This window comes from Meleagris gallopavo, chromosome 2 (genome assembly GCF_905368555.1).
Source record: "Meleagris gallopavo chromosome 2, MGAL_WU_HG_1.1, whole genome shotgun sequence".
In the NCBI taxonomy this organism is placed as follows: Eukaryota; Metazoa; Chordata; class Aves; order Galliformes; family Phasianidae; genus Meleagris; species Meleagris gallopavo.
In genome coordinates, this window is record NC_139405.1 from 28,179,565 (window position 1) to 28,196,777 (window position 17,213).

Consider the following 17,213-nt stretch of genomic DNA (forward strand, 5'->3'; position numbering starts at 1 on the left):
TTCATAGCAGAGGCTAAGATCTTGCCTGTCATAAATCAGAACACATGGGGTGCTCAAGGGGCTATGAAGTTAGTAAGTTTGATCTTCATAGTCCTTTCCTGCATTTGCATAGATTTGCCACTGTTTTTCACAACATAATTTGTTTTTTATTTTCCTGAAGCTATACACTTCAACATTAGTGTGCCCTTCCAGCTAGACAGGTTCGAAACAGGAACTGAAGGGCTCTCTGTGGATTGTCTGAATTACTAGAGAATGCTTGTGTGAGGTGAAACAAAGAGGTTTCTGTCTTTGCCAGCCTTTCTTATTCCACATCTGACCATAGGGAGGCAGTGAATTGCGATGAAAGAAGAACAACATTACCTCATGGGCTGAGTCCGCAGAGCTGTCTTCAAGTCTTCAACTATTTTATTTTTCATTTCTGTTTCTTCTTCATCAAAAGCATACAGAGTCTGCATCTGTTCAGAAAAGGAGATGACAATCAGAAAAGCTTGAGCTGCCTGGAAGCTAAGAGAGGGGCCAAGAATTATGAAAAACAACTATCCCATCAACCCATGGAGAGATGCCTGCCGACCTCTCACCAGGAAAGCAGTGTCTCAGCTACAAAACTGAATCCAGATGAGGCTGCTCATGTGGACTGGCAACAGCATACTGCTTTGCCACACCAGCTAAACCAGGATTCTCAGGTTACTCCCCAAAAATCCTGAGGGCCAGGATGCCCTCAGAAAACTGTACCTAATATGGAATGGTGATACGTTGTGGTGATCTATGGATATTGGAGGCAAAATACGTACAGAGATGCAAAATCTTATTAGACTGACATAACTGGAGGGATATGGAAGAAAAAAAAAAGAAGAAAGACAACAAACTTCTGTCTCAAGTTTCAAAGCAGAAAAGTTTTTTTCTTCAAATGACTAAACAGCCTGCAAGTATCCTGGATTACAATTTGTACATCTAAAAGTTTGACTATTTTTCCCTACCCAAATTATTTCATCTGGTTTAAGATACTGATTTTTGTACACACTTCACCCTTGCTAATTAGGAAAATTTCCTGCAAGAAGCAGTAAAGAGTATCATAAAATCCCTGTCCCTGTTTTTTAAGAAGAAAACAGAAGCATGCAGTGACTAGAGCCTATATTTTCACATTTTCTTTTTGGGAGCTATCTCTATCATTTTTCCCCCTAGTACACAGCTTGAAGTCATCTGGAACTGAAGATGCTATGGATCACTGTAAATTAGGGTGAGAGATTACGAGTGGAGTACACTTAAAATATGACATTCTCAAAATAAAACAATGATAATATGAAATAAAATGGTAAACCAGGAAATCGGGGCTCCAGATCTGCACTCAGCACCACCACAATCTTGTGGGTATGAAGCAAGACACTTCAGTGCCCATCATATGCACCATTCAAGCCCAGAGCTTCAATGTGTGACTTCACAAAAAGTCAAGACTGAATATGAAAATTCTTAGCCTACAGTTATGTTTTCTTAGGCTCTTTAATTGCAAAACAGAGAGGATAAATGCCTTTTTTACTGGCAGGATTTCTGGGAGACATCATTCAGTGGTATCTGGAAAGCAGCTCTAAAACCAAATGAATACCCCAATTAAACTAGTATTATCTGTAAAGGTTCAGATATTTTATCTCTCTGGGGTGGAATCTGAGTACCTACAATTACGGTCCATTACAGCAAAATATTTAAGTCTTTATTTTACTATTTAGCTAGCATGAAATAAAACCTTTTTCATTGAAACTCCCTTCAGCCCTCCTACCCCACCACCTCACTTCCCTTGGAAATACTCCCATGTTGCTTGCTTTTGGAAACCATGTGGTGCCAACACATGTCAGATCCTGAGGGTGGTCATTTGGCTACATGTCACTGCTGTCTTATGCTGAACAGCTGGCATAAGGAGATGTGTTTAACTCTAGGGGTCCTCTCTCTGATCCTCGCTAAAGTCAAATTCACTCAGTAACAGAGCGAGCTATTTCCTGCCTTAATGGAATGACAGAGCGCTACTGATGGAAAATGAGCTGATGATGTTTTATCTTTTGCCAGCATCCCCCAACAGCCAGAAACATAAATTGAAATGCTTAAGCCAAGCCATATATGATTCTCCTCTTTGAAAAATAAACAGAAATCCTGAAAAGGTATTATGGAATCTCAATGGCAGAGTCCTGGGGTGTGATTTGAGGTTTGATTTGTATTTTCTTGGGTGATGGCCCATCTGGTCACCTTTCCTTTCGTCCATAAATGCTCCTTTGAAAGTCTCCCATTCCTACAGCAGCTTAATTTCTGCTCTGAGCCATTGTGAGGTGGGAAGCGAATGGATGTCAGGAAGGTGCTCAACAGTATTTTGTTGAGAGTGAAAAAGGCCCACTTCCAAATGAAACAAACACAAATAATCCTGCTTTTACAACTGAGGGCGATTACAGAAAACCCCTTTTCTAAAGCTGCAGGCAGTCAAGAGCCCTTCATTTCTCACTCCTGTGCATGGCCAGGAACTTAAATACTCATGCCCTCTCTAAAGATAGCTTGGTCATGCATTTACATTAAGAAATAACTTTCTCAGCAGGAGTTATAGAAAATACAACTGTCCCTGGGAGACACAAGGGGAGGGAACTGTCATTATTTGAGTCTGGATTTCATGAGTGTGGCAGACTGATGAATTGCTTTCCTGAACTACAAACTGCACTCTTGGACTAACGTCAGCTGTGCTGAGGATGCAGCTAGCTACCACCAGCTAACCAAATGTTCTAGGAAGAGGAAGCAAAACAGGTCCAAGTCCTTATCCAGTCTCTAAAATGAAGTATATAAGGCTCTTCTCATATGCATATTTTGCACATTTGAAGGTTTCCAATCTAAGTGCATCACCCAGGAAAGCATGATATCTGGTTATTTGATTTGTCAATAAAAAACAAACAAACAAACAGAACATCTTATTCACGTAGGAAAAAAATCATCTGCACAGAATTATACATTTAAAACTTCGAGCAGTCCAAGATTTGAAAAATCTTAGCACAGTGTAAATTCCCTCACCTTCTCCTAATGTTTAATCATTCCTCTGGAAAGGCAAATAGAATATCAAAAGGACAGTACACGTAAGAAAAAGACACACGTCAAAAAACAGCAGCAGAAAGGCATTATATGATTGATTTAGTTTCACTCCCAATCTCACACAAATGAAAAGAAAAATGAAGCAAATAGAACAAATTGGGAAAAAGATCCTGGATATTCTGATTCATCACTGTAGTCCAAGCTTTTTCTTTAGACCATATCTAAAATCACAACTAACAAAATGCTATCACTTAAAATAAATAAATAAATAAATACAAGTGAAATGAAATGAAAGTTTGATAACAAATTATTGTATTGCATGTCTCCCATGACATATGTGGACAACATCACCTTAGAAAGTTTCTTTAAAGAAAAGAGGTTAATTGAAATTCAATGTACATCATATTTCTAGCTATGTTAGAGTTGAACCAAGAGAGCAAACTACAGATCATAAACTATAAATAGGTTATGAATAAATGTAATGTAAATAAAAGAACATTCAGGAAAATAATCTTGAAGTAACATAGGTGTCATTGAGCCCAGAGGAAAGTTACTATGCACCTGCTAAATTATGCTGGAAGATGAATATTTTTTATATCCTATGAAGCTATTCTACCCTGAGAAAATGCTCACTGACTCAAGGGAAAGGGCCTTTTTACAGCTGTATTTATTATTATCAATCTCCATCTCATACGCTTAGCTGAGCCATTTCTCCAAAAAAGTGCTGTTTATCTGAAAATCTCTCCCTGGAAATGCAGGTACAGCCAAACTCATAAAAACAAAGCAGTACTGTCAGAAGTTTTCCTGCCCAGTACAGTGAAAGCTGTGTTTATTTGTGCTGCCAAGCAGACAGTATCACGGGGTGAGAAGGGCAGGAGGAGCACAGGGATGTGCTTTAATTATGATATAAACAGGACAGCTACTGAATTTTTAAGAAAAGAAGCTCTGTTTCTTGATGAATCAGCAACCGATGGCAATGACCTTGATAATGGAAATGGCCCCTGATTGCAGGCCTGCAATCTGCCTACAGTTACCAGCATTATTTATAGCATGTAGGTATCAGAGAACTGGGCAAATTTAGAAGCCCTTTCTTCTAAATATCATTAGCAGCTATCCATTTCTCTCAATGGCAAGTCTAGAAGACCCTCTAGCAAGGATCTACTTGGCCCTTTCCTCTCAGTCAGAATACAGAATCACAGAATCACCAAGGTTGGAAAAGACCTTCAAGATCATCTAGTCCAACCATCCACCTATCACCAACACTACACCAATGCCCCTCAACATAAAATCCAAATGTAATACCTGAAGGATAGGACGTTTCCTCCAAAGGAATTGTGCACTGCAGGTTAGTAAAGAGACACAGTTTTACAGTTACACACTCTTGCGAGAATTAGGATAAAAAATTAGTAACATTTAAAAAATCACAGTGACAGAAACAGTTGTGGGAACAAAATCATGCCTAAAATGCATGGCTTTGTGAACTGGATTAGGATTCTGTGACCTCAAGTCTACTGTGAAAGTGCTTCCTAACATAGCGGTCTAAAGTTACAAGTAGAGAATGTCAGACATGTCAGGAATCACCACACTGCTCTCAAGCATAATGTGTGAGGGACAGATATGATGAGTAACACTGCAGCACATCTTCTGAGAAAATGATCCCTGAGCATGGAGGCCGTGGCCTGCTGAAATTCAAAATTCACCAAAAGATACTTAAGGAGCTCAGTGGGATAACGGTACCATTTTCATTTTATCAGTAGGAAGAACGTTTTTGCCAAGCTAATATATAAAACCAAACCTTGCAATTAAAGAAGAGGATACAGAAAAAGACGTGAAAGCTGCATGTACTTAATTCACATGAGATGCAAAGATTAAATTTTATTATGAAAAAAGCAAGAATTAAAACATTTTAAACTAACACTTCTGTGTTTATTGCTGTTTATTTCAACTCCAGTATTTCTTGCCACATTTCTAATTAACAAATAGCAATACTTGATAGTGCCCAGGAGACACAAACTGAAACAGACTACATGGTGTCAGGAAGCAACATGAAACAGGCTTTCTTCCACTACTTCTGAGTCAATTTCACTTGGATGCACTTAAAAAATAGTAATAAAAAAAAATGCTCGCTATCACTAAATTTAGGACTGAAGTTATAAAGGACCCAAAATAACCGTTTGGATGTTAGGAATCTCAGAGGTCTAAATAATAATGAAGAGAGCATGTCTTGTTGGAGCTGTTTCTCAGCTGTGTCATTCCAGTTTTCCACTGATATAACTCCTATGAAATCAAGTCAGTCAAGCTTCACCTGCCTAAAATTGAGTCAACTAAGTGGTAAATCTGAAGCAGTGGTTTAACCTCAGTGTATCTTCTTAACACCTCAAGTAGAAGAGTAAATCATGAGGCTGGAACTAAGTAAAAGGTTATCAATCATTCAGTGCTGAGCCATGCAAACAACATTACCAGGGATGGTGTTTATTGGTGCTCTTAAAATGTGTTTAAAATTAGAAACTTAAGCCAAAATGTAATCTCATTCCATGGAACTGCTCCAGATTTACAGTAGTGACATGCACATACTCACTCCAGATTTAAAGACTAGTCCAAAAGTCTCTGAAATCAATGGAAAAATTTTCAGAAGATTCAAAAGGACTTGGATCAAATCCTACTAGAAATATTTGGCTCAATATCATTGCAAGATTTCATACTTTTTTCCTTAATGGCCCTTGTAGAGCAAATTTGTTCAATCAAGAAATCAAAGCACAGTGCCATGCCAGGCACAAAAGTTTAATCTTTTTTTTTTTTTTCTAACAACTAGTCTATATTCTTTTTGTTCTGTTGTTCTGCCCCAAGAAAATCTAGCATGAAGGAAGCTCATCATTTTCGCTGTTAATAATTCATTGTAGAAAGTAACTTTTATCCTCTTACAAGTGGTTACAATAGCTTGTAAAGTCCTGCTTTTTTTCCTGAGCTAGATCTATTTCACTAGAGAAATACATTAGTATAAAGTATCCATTAAGGCACTATTTTTTGTGAAAACATTTTCAACCTCATACATGGGTATAAAAGGCATGAGAAATCAGGCATCTGGTAATAAGTGAAAAAATAAGACGTTAGAAACCTAAGATGTTAGGAACTGATTTCTGTCATCAACACTGCACAAATGTTAAAAAAAAAAAAGGCTGAGCAGACACTGCACATTAAATAACCAGAGGCAAAAATTAACTACAAAATTAGTTATAGGATCAAATTTCAAAATGTAAGGTCCACCATATCACAAAAGTCAGTGATACTACAAGGTGTTCTACTTGTGCTGGCAGACAGATCTACAGGATGTTTCAGAGAAAGACACACATTACTAAGCTACTGAATAAGGACATGGAAAGAAAGTTCACCACAGATAACTTGTTGGCTCACATCTGATGCCTAAGCTGTTACAACCTTATATTACTCTATCAACCTGCCTGCATATAAGTGGATATTATATTATATGAAGAACTCCCTTTTCTTTAATTTTTCTACTAAACTAATAAACTTAATGCTGTTTTGTAGATCAGTTAGAAATTAATTTAGAGCCACTCAACAGAAACAAATTTAACCTTGTTTTCAAATCGTTACTTTTATGTTTCATTAAAATCCTTCTGTTCTGAAAAGTAAACAGAGACCTCAGTTGACTTTTACTCATGATATATCATGAATATGGACTGTTATATGAAATATAGCAGTTAAACGCTGCCCTTCCTACTAATCATGAAAAACCAAATTATTTCACCTTTATTTGGCACAGTCACGCACAAGTCTCAACAAAGCAAACTGTAGTTACAAGTACAATTTTGGAAAATGGTACTTTTGGTTGTCACTGTTGCAGACTGGCTAGCCCTGCCAAGATCTAAGTGCAAGTGTGTGCAGTGCTGAAAGCTAGCTTTACCTTATCACTTCTATAGATTTTCAAAACAAGAGGTCATAACTGAATTACCTTTGTGCTCCATCAACATTCAAGAGCATGAAAATCTCTACAAGACCATTATGGTGTACCACAGTATAAAGCTAGCTGCAAGTTGTTTTTTAATTGCACAGAAATTCAAAAAGGGCACAAAGACATTTTTGTCCTCTCTTTTCAGATCCAGTGCCAAAGAGCAGAGATCCAAGGAGCAGTGCCATACACTGCTGTAGGCTTCAGAGCTGGTATGTCACTCATTTTAAATCATAAATCTCATTACTCCAGCAGTGAATTTTCGTTTCAGAACTAACTTCAATGCCTTCCGTTCTATGTATCATTTAGATTAAAAACTGGAAAATGCTTATGATGTTATCTAGTCTATTCTGCTAGAGCAGGTCTCCTTCTTAAGACACGTGCTATTCCTTCCCAAGTCCTGTTTCTAAAAAGTCATGCACTTGGGCTAACATTCCTCTTCTTCAGAGATTTCTTCCAAAAAAGTTCCCCAAAACAAACAGATCTCTATGAAAGGAAATCTTCCCTTTCTGTGCAAGAAGAAGGAACTTACAGCTGCCATGGAATTGATGCGGTCAATGTAGTAGTCTGGCCAGCTGGTAGCGAGCTTATTAGGATCTTCTTGTTCCTGAAACAAAAAGTTAAATAAGTTTACGCATGAAGTCTTTGCAGGATAAAGCATCACTGCAGAACTTCCTGGAATTCTGCAATGTGTTGATCTTTACTTTTAGTATCTCCTCTCCACACTCTTGTGTAAGCACCACAAGCCTACATGCATTATTACAAACATTTCTGGCAGTTTAATTCTAGCACAGTCACCATGGTGCGTCAGAGAAAAAAAGACTCTCCTTCAGTTAAGATTATTACACAAAGAATTACAAAGTTTGACAGAGACTTGGTTATCTTCAAAATCTAAGTGGCAAGCCTCAGCCCCTTAAATATACTGACAATATCTCCAAATAGAAGGACTGCACATTTTTAGATAACAAGTTTATATTTTGTAGTCATATACTGATAGATTTTTGAAATTATTCTGCTTCACTACTGCTGGAGTGATGGGGCAATTCACCAAGAAAAGTCTTTAACATCTTCTATGGAGAAAAAATAAAAAGAGTTAAGAAATCTGAAAAGAAGCCAGAAGACATTTTGACTTGATGAATCACAGAAGTTATTCTATAGCTCAAAACACCTGAAGGAACAGAACAGCATCACCTCAGTTACAGTAGCAGAAATTTTTATCTTTATATCTCTGCCTCCCAGATAATCCATCAGAAGGATTCTTCACTACACTAAGACAAGTCTAAGACTAGACAATCAAGCTAATCTTCTAAGAGGCTTGCTCCAACCCAGAATCAAATTTTTTGGTTCCTTGGCTGTTCAATGGAAATGAGATTTCATTCTAATGGATACATTTATTTCTACATAGGTGCAACAGTCATCAATAAAATGAGAGGATTGATTTCTAGAATCCTAATTGTCCATTATAAAGAACAATTAACTTGTATTACGACTCCAAGTATATGATAAGAGACTGAACTGCTTGACCTACACTAAGGATTTCCAAAGATGGATGAAGACTATATGGATCTCACCAATATTATCTTTGACTGAATGCTTATTCATACTAGAAAATCTATTCTGTGGAAGAAATATGAAACAATATTAAAAGTGCAGTTTTATTAGAGTACCTCAGCTTTTCAGAACTGCTTAGTTTAGAGATGAGAAATGACTCTACATGATCCCTGTTGAACCATGTTGAGAAAACACCATTCTATCTGACAAGTTTGTATCAGATTATCTTCCAACACACAGAGCAACAATTCCATCCAAACCAAAATCTTGATATTTGGATCTGAAAGCAAAATCGAGGCTGACACTTTGATATTTTCTTACCCTCTCCTCACTCCCATGGACTTCCAACACGTGGATCAAAGGAGTATCCCCATTCAGGATAATGATCAAACAGCTTTTTCTATATCTAGCAAAGAACTGCAGTACAGACACATTGTAGAAAGAATACAACTCTTCCTTAAGATTACTGCTGTATGAAAAACATGGGAGACTATCAAAGTGACAAGAGATACCAATTACAACAACAGTTGCTATGCTTCCACTGCTTCACAGTAATAAATGGTGCAATTAAGAACAGGATGACCTTTCTCAAATGGAACAAGAATCTTTGCTGCTTTTCCCTTCTTCCCATTCCCAACCATAGTCAACAGTAGTGTAATGGATCCAAATCCATTCCAAATGACACATCACAGAAACATGCAACTCTCTCATAGTAGCCAGTTAGAGTTGCCACATCACACAGTATTGAAACATTGCCTTTCAGTGTCTGATTTCCCTTCATTATATGTAGTTGCAGAAAGAACTTTGACACCCATTTTGCACTAAGCAGACCATTAGCTCTTACAGAAAAGTCAGAATATAATTTTGCTAATGAAAAAATAAATAAAATATGCAATAGATTAATACATCATTATTTTTAGAAGATAATCTTATCACCTCCAAAGAGAACAACAGAGATAGGAAGCTAATCCAGATGTAGTAAAGTAAATGTCATTCTGCAGAGAACCAGAATAAGCCACCATAATCTTTCTTTACATAGAATTATAGATGTATAAATGACAGCTATAATTGTATGCAGTGTACAAGTGTCAAGAAGATTTTCAGAACAGGGAATGTTCTGAAAATTCCCTCTCTCCTTTCTGCCTCCATTCCTACCTCTAAGTAAAGAAACAAACACAGAAGAATTAAGTATTGCTACAATACTTTTGCTCACTAAAGTTTCTTAGAAAGGAAAAAAACTATATATCATATATATAAAAGCTAGAATGACACAACTAATCTCTCTCATTACCTGGTTTAGACATGCAACATGAAAAGTATGAGGAGAGATATACAAAAGCAATAATTCAGAATTCTGAAAAATTCTCTACAAGCACCAAAATAATTAGAAACTTCACAATCAGAACCACAGATGAAAAGACTCCGATCCCTCAAATTATATTAGTATATTTGATCTTAGCAAATGAGATAAGGTCCTTAGTGAATCTTGCTTTTGATCATTCTCTGTTCTCTGCAAATTGGTGCAAACTCTTAGATACAAGGCTAGTTTCGTTTTTGGCATTAGTTAAAATTGGGAAAATAAAAAAGTTTCAGTGGAACACAGCAAATATAACGATTTATTTTTTTTTCTGAACTAAAGCCTACGCTGAAGCAGTATGTTGGTGCCATTAAAAAGTTTGATCAGATAATTTTCTTTGCAGTCTTCACTTTTTGAAGTTGCTTTGGTCCATAAGCATCCAAGATGCTAAAAGAAAAGAACCTGTCTAATGTTAGTGCCCCCTCCAAACACACACATCCTCTGTTCAGAACAGAATTTTATGTCCATCAGTGGTCTTTGCTTCCCCAGAAGAAAAGTGATTATATCTTTAAAATTGTCGCTCTATTTCTCTTATCAAGCACCAGAAAGTTACCCAAATTCTAGATAAACTTGCAAAATTTTATCAAGTCCCCTTAAGACTGAATCATGTCTAATTCATGTTCACACATCAAAAGTGGCACAATATTATTTATAGCAGTCACCTGGTGATGTTTTCACAAAAGACACCAGTTCATACTTATAACATCATAGCCACTAGAGAAAACATCTCACTGCCAAAATTATGATGAATGCTGCCCATGGTAAGAAATTGTTGTACCACATTTTCTTTCAAAAATACGAAGTAATTCTTGTTTTTGTGTTTACGTTTGCTTAGTGTTCATATGCATTCATATGAAGGCAAAAAATGGAAAAGTGTATTTGTGTATGGGGGTGCTGTTTATTGTTGAGGTTTTTCTGCTGTTTGTTGTTGGTTTGGATTTTTTTTCCCCCTTAACGTCTTCAGGATTTTGATCCTTAAACAAACCTCAGAGGAGATTGCAAGGCACCTTGAAGCTAATGGCAAAACCCTTTTCTTTGCTCCAAGAGACTCAGAAAAAGAAGAAAAGAAAAGAGGTCCCAACATACAAAGCTGCATAGGCATCAAGAGCTGGAAACAATAACCCATCTGTGTAAGGGAAAACATCAGCTGAAGGAATCTATTAAAGAAAAGCCTTCTTTTAGCTCCTTGAATAATGTAAATATTGCATTAAAAAACAGACGTCAGCTTGTGGACTTTATAAGAGGCCATATCATTCTTCACTGGAGTAACAACTATGTAACTGCTGTGAAAACAGGATCCTGATACCATACGAGCCTGCAATATAGCCAAGGTATTATATAGGCTTTGACACTAATTTGGACAGGCTCCATTGCTTGGTGGAAAGTGGAACTTATGACTTCATCCAAAATAAGATTTAATGGAGTAGGGCAAGTATTTGGACCATCTGAACCAATCAAAATGAAACAGAATACAACAAAGTATTGTCTGCATATCTAAGCTGATCCTAAAAATCTTTTTGAGAATCGTGGGAGACTGGATCAATTGGACAAGCTGTTCTATAGAAAGCAGAGACCTTCAGCAATCATAAGAGATGTAATTAAGAAGTACTAAACACTAGAGTTACTGAAACAACGTGGAAATGCCAAATATTTGTGTATTCAGTGAAAATAGAAGCCTATATATATATATTGGGTGCTTCTTTCAAGATGATCTGAGTACTTAAATAAAGAATACAGGGAAGGTCTGGACAAGAACTGCCTATGCTGAAGCTCCTTAGGGGCAAACACTTGGTTTCAGTTTCCAGTAAAGAAGTATTGGCATTTCACGCTGCACCAAGTAGACTCCTGACACTGCCATACAATTCTCTGGAGCATTTCCTGAAAATCTGACCATCTGTAAGCCATAAATCCATAAGATTAGCAACATTACAAATCTTCCTTCCTGTAGATGCAGAATGAGGAAGAGATACAGTGAAACGACAGTTGAAACTCCATCAGGAAATCACTCCAGAGTTAGGAACAGGCACTGATTTGACAATGAGTCCAGAGTTCTCTTGTTTCCAAGTTTTTATGCAACGTTGACTAATCCCAGATTCACGAGACCAGGAGCTGCTTAGCATCTCTGGGTGTCCAAGCATTATATAGAATTTGTTTCTACCTGCACATGCACTGCTGTGATAAATTGCCAGGGCTGATGACTCATGAAGCTTTTTAAAATACAAATGAAATAATATTTCTTCCTTGAACAGATGCATCAAGAATTATACCACATGTTATGCATGTCATAGATAACTGTGGGGATGATATTCATTCACTGGAAAGAAGGACTTTTTCCTCAAAACTGTCTTTTCAGAACTGCAGGCAGCTGACCTTACTGCTTCACATTGTTCAGACTGGAATGGGAAAAAACCCACCTACCTGACATTGTTCAAAAGGTTTAAAATGTTCTTTTGGCAAGGAACCAAGATACTATTCATTGAGTTCCTCTACATCAACGAAAACAGTGTGCAAACTCAGATGAAGGATGTGAAATGAGGCTACTTTAATATAAATTCCTGTTCTGGCTTGTTCATTGTATGATGTCCAGACTATGCTCAAATTTATACTTGGGTCACATAGAATTGAATTTGCCTGCAGAATCCACATTAAGGTTAATGCTGTTCTTCCTCTCAGCATGCATCATCCTAGTACCTCACAATAAAATTGTTGTTTTATGCGGTGAAAAGAATAGGGTGGAATGGAATGGTACAGAACAGAACAGAATAGTTGGAAGGGATCTACAAAGATCATCAAGCCCGAAGGATCAGCATCATCACTTTCTATTCAGAAAACAAAAGTTATGGGGCTCAAGTTAGTATAAGAAATTAACAACTTTCAAGAAAAAGTGAAATATGATACCTGACATAATGTGTAAGTCCCTGTAGCTAGGCTTTGTTTTTATTTTTGTTTTTGTTTTACATCCTTTTTAAAAAAACATTGGGAATGGGGATTCTAAAGAAATTTTTTTTGAAGGAGAAAAAAGAAGAAAACCCATCTGTTCACAGAAACTTTAAATTTTAATGCGATACCCATCAATTGAGATAAAAGCTGAGGAGTAATTCTCTACTTCAGGAGGAAGCCATTCCACACTTTACAGAATAACAGATTATCTGGTAGAAGTTCATCTGAGATGCCCATGATTTAGACTCACATTCATGTTATTCCTGTTTCAAAGTGAAGTATAAGAACCTTGCTCTCTACATGCATTTTCAGGTCGCTACAAACAACAATGGGTTTTTGATTGTTTTAGGGATAGAGAATGACTATTACTTGTATTTTATTTCCCAAAAGTGCAACTCCATTCCCTTCAGATGCTTTTTGAAATGACTCAACTTATTGCAACATCTGCTATTAATGCTGAATACAATACAATTCAGTAACACCTTGCACTCCACACTGTCAAAGGTCCTGACAGAACTTCATGCATTAGGTTTTTCAGCCTCCCTTTCATTGAGATCAGCAGAAATGGGGAAAATGGGATGCAGACAATTACAGAGTTTGCAGTCACACAGGAAATCTGTAGCACAGCCAAGAATCAATCGACACTCAAGTTGTACGTCCTGCACTCTCATCCAAATCACCATTCTCCTTTTTTTCCATGACTGACTTACTGTCTTTTCTTGAAGCTCTCTTTAAGGAGAGGTACAGCTTTCAAAGAAACATTTACCTGTTCATTAACACACTGTTCATCCATTAACATCTGTCTCATTCAGAGCAGCCAAAGTTCCATAAATAAGAAGCACTTTCATTAAAAGACACAAAACGTGTTTGATCTGCTGTGAGAGGAAATACTAATTCAGGAGTGGAGCTAAAATACATCCAAGCTTTTCAGACAGTTTACGCCTCCAGAAAGCCAGCCACGTCCCAAGAGATGGTAATTTTGAAACAGGGCAGACTGTAGGACTGAGCCATTCAATAGACAGATGTGGTCACTGCTCCATTTCTCAGACGCCATGGCTAGCATTTACACAAATATTCTCAGGCTCTGGGGGAGGGAGCTGTACCCAAGCACTTTAAGCACAATTTATACAGAGTGAGAAAAACAAACATCACTTCTCTCCCTGGAATTAAGCTATTGATGTGCGGATAATAATCCCTCTGCCCCAAATGCAGTCCACTATGTAACTTATTAAGAGGGAATGCTCAATAATTACTAGCTGGAGCAAGCAACTGACTATTCTAATTGTCTCTTATAGTCAGGTATAGTCATACATGCTTCCAGCTCACTGGATTATCACACTGGAATATTCTGTCTAGCAAACTGTAGGGTTACTTCTATTTTTATTTTATTTTCGTTATTTAGACTGATCTTTGCCCTGCTGCCAGCAACTTGACTGGCCTGATAATGACCCCTGGTGCTGGTTACTGAGTACTCATTTCAAAAGAAAGAATCAAAGGCTTCATATTATTATTTATACTACAAAATGCCTTTTGCTGCCAAAGAACCGTGGAATTCATTGCCATAAGATACAACAGAATATGAAAGTATAAGAGTGAAAAAGGGATAAAGTTTTTGAATAAGGAAGATTCCTTCTTAAGAATCTTTCCTAATACTGAAAGAAGCTTCAACTTTAAAGACTAATGCATTCACTAGTCTTTAAAAATTAAAATAGATTATCAATCATTTGTGAAAAATGGTTTGCCCTACCACAGGCTGAAAACGTTCTAATAAAGCTGAATCAAATTAATTATTTCTAATTGGTACAAGTCTAATAGAGATGAAGATCATGCTTTTATTTTTTATATTCCAGAAAACTTTCCAGATCATTTGAATACATACACATGCATATATATAGTATATTGCTGAAAACGGACTGGAAAAGGGGGAAAGCAGGGAGAAAGGTTGCTAGTGTAATGCACTGAGCTGAAAATAAGGGTTATTTTTCCAGAAAACAAGAAAGATCAGAACCACTGATTAAATAAACTGTATAAGTGTGCTATTTTAAACAAAATTAAGTTTTACAATAGCCATGTTTGGCACAGGACTTTCAGTAGGTTGCTGGAGGGAATCTCATTTCAAAGCACTTTAAATTATAGTGAAGTTGCACAGTACATTTTAAGAATATTCTTATGTTCAATTCTCTCCTCCTTTGGCTTCTTATCATCAATGCAAACAGGCGTAAGCTTGCTGCCAGGGCTGACTGCATCAGCATCCTCTTGTTATTTATAGATCACACAAGACTGCCTGTCCCTGTGCAAACACATACAGCCCTTCTGAAGGATGTGGATCTCACTGTTATCAGGCACCTACTTACAGGTGACCAAGAGGACAGCTTGTCCCCATATTTACAGATCTACTTAGATATACAGCTGATATCACATTGAATTATTGAAGTCTATCAGTAATTCACATTCTTTCTCTGGTCAAAGTTTCATCTTTCTCATGGAAGTTGCTCTGTTGGATATATTCTTCTGACTGTGCTGCTGCCTACAGTCATTTTTTCTTGAAACCATGAACTCCATGTTTAAAATCTGTTTTATTGCTCTACTTTCCACAGGACCTAGTCAACTAGTATGTTGCAGCAGATAAGGCTATAATTTAAATACTGTGTTGCAAAATAAAGCAATTAATGAGTTATCTGCAAATGAAATGTAGGAGTTCTTAGACAATAACCTTCTCTTGTCTAATTCCATCTTCTTTTGGAGGTGAAGGGAAATGTCTACTGTGAAGGACTCTACCAGTAAGGAAGTCAATTCATGATCATTCTACACAAAAGGTCTTTACAAAAAGACATTTCTCATGGACAATGTCTGCTCTCCAGGTGTGCAGCTGGGAACTGACACTGTCCTCCTGATCAGCTCTGTCCCTGTAAATCTGCAGTAAGCTTAAGGTCAGGGTCCAGATTCCTCAGTGATTCCTGCAGCTGATGGAGCTAACAACCTGCAGCTATCCCAACAGCTCCTAAGTAGCATCACAGGGACATACATTTCTGTTTTATCAAGATTGAAGCGCTGCTCTTTTGGCTCTATGCTATGTAAAAGTATTGAGAATTCATTTTGCTTATAGAATTGACCTTGTTCAACTTACTATTCCACCTTATAGTAAGCATGCATTGAAGACAGAAACGGGCATTTGTTCTTCACAACTCACTTCCTGCTTTTAGCTTAACTTGTTCCATTTCCAACAGCACTGTTTTCAACTGGATCCCAATGCTGCTGATATTGGACAGTAAGGAAGAACTTCCTTTTTTCTTCTTCTTCACTTCCTTTCCTCCTCTTCCTTCTAGCACTCTTTTGGCAACAGTGAGAAACCCCAGAGGGAGCCCAGCTTGTGTAACTGAACCTCCTACTTGTCACATGCTGCACTGAAAGTTTATCTTTTAGTATGACTCTGTTTTTCTCCAGCAAGTAATTACTTAGAATCTTTTCTAAATAAAATGAAAAGACATTTTCCATTCAAAGCAGGCACCCTGTCTGTCACTTGATGATGGGAATAAAAGGTCACTAACCCTGCTCAAATTCACAAAGAAAATACTGAGAACACACCTACCTAGAGACAGCATAGCTAGGATAAATCCTTCTAGAAGCACACACACAATTATCTAATGCCAAACTCTACAAGGTTTTTCTTCACTGTCCTAACAGTGCGGGCAATGTGGACAATATGCCCACTATCTCTGTTTCCACTGTCAGCACTTCTTACTCCAGTTCATTTCTGCTCTGGGGCCTCTTCTATAAATGATGATAGTGTTGGACTGTGAGAATAGAGAGGCAAATAGTTTTTAGGTTGCTAATCCAATATCTGAGTATATTATTCAGTTAATTGGTCTCTCTTTCTCCTTTTCACAAACTTGGGTAAAATTATATTTTCTCCCTGCCTTAATTTTTCTCAACTGTTATATTTGTAAAATCTTTGGGATGACAGATATCTTTCAGCAGGTGACTGAATATCAGGGAAGATTATGTACTTTTCACCTTGAGTCAGGTGCAAAGCTGAAACTGTCATATGTGACTGCAATGGAAATGTGGCTTTCAGTAGATATTGAAACAATTCTTTGCTGTGTCTGTTCAGAAAGCTGTCACTGAAATGAAATTCAGGAACCCTCCTTGCTCAGTATTTGCTGGCTTTTGAAAGGCTGGTGGGCATTTGGTGAAATGTAGAATGCAGAGGAAAAGTACTGATGCTTATTCCTCCCCAGGTGTAGGACTCTACACTTGTCCTCACTGAACCTCATAAGGATTATATCTGCAGGACTGACTCATACTCAGGACTGTAGAGATCCACAACTTTCAAAAAAGCACGAA

General features: G+C 37.3%; 1 protein-coding gene across 7 annotated transcripts in view; it reads right to left on the bottom strand.

Moving 5' to 3' along the window:
• The window catches only part of DAAM2 (dishevelled associated activator of morphogenesis 2), a 206,805-nt gene that overhangs the window by 65,011 nt on the left and 124,581 nt on the right, over positions 1-17,213 (bottom strand). For all 7 annotated transcript variants that reach the window (XM_085219419.1, XM_085219418.1, XM_085219420.1 and 4 more), the window contains 2 exons: positions 7,554-7,628; positions 361-455 (listed from right to left, as the gene is read on the bottom strand). In XM_085219419.1, the coding sequence (XP_085075545.1) occupies positions 361-455; positions 7,554-7,628 (170 nt within the window). The remainder of the gene's footprint in view (positions 1-360; positions 456-7,553; positions 7,629-17,213) is intronic.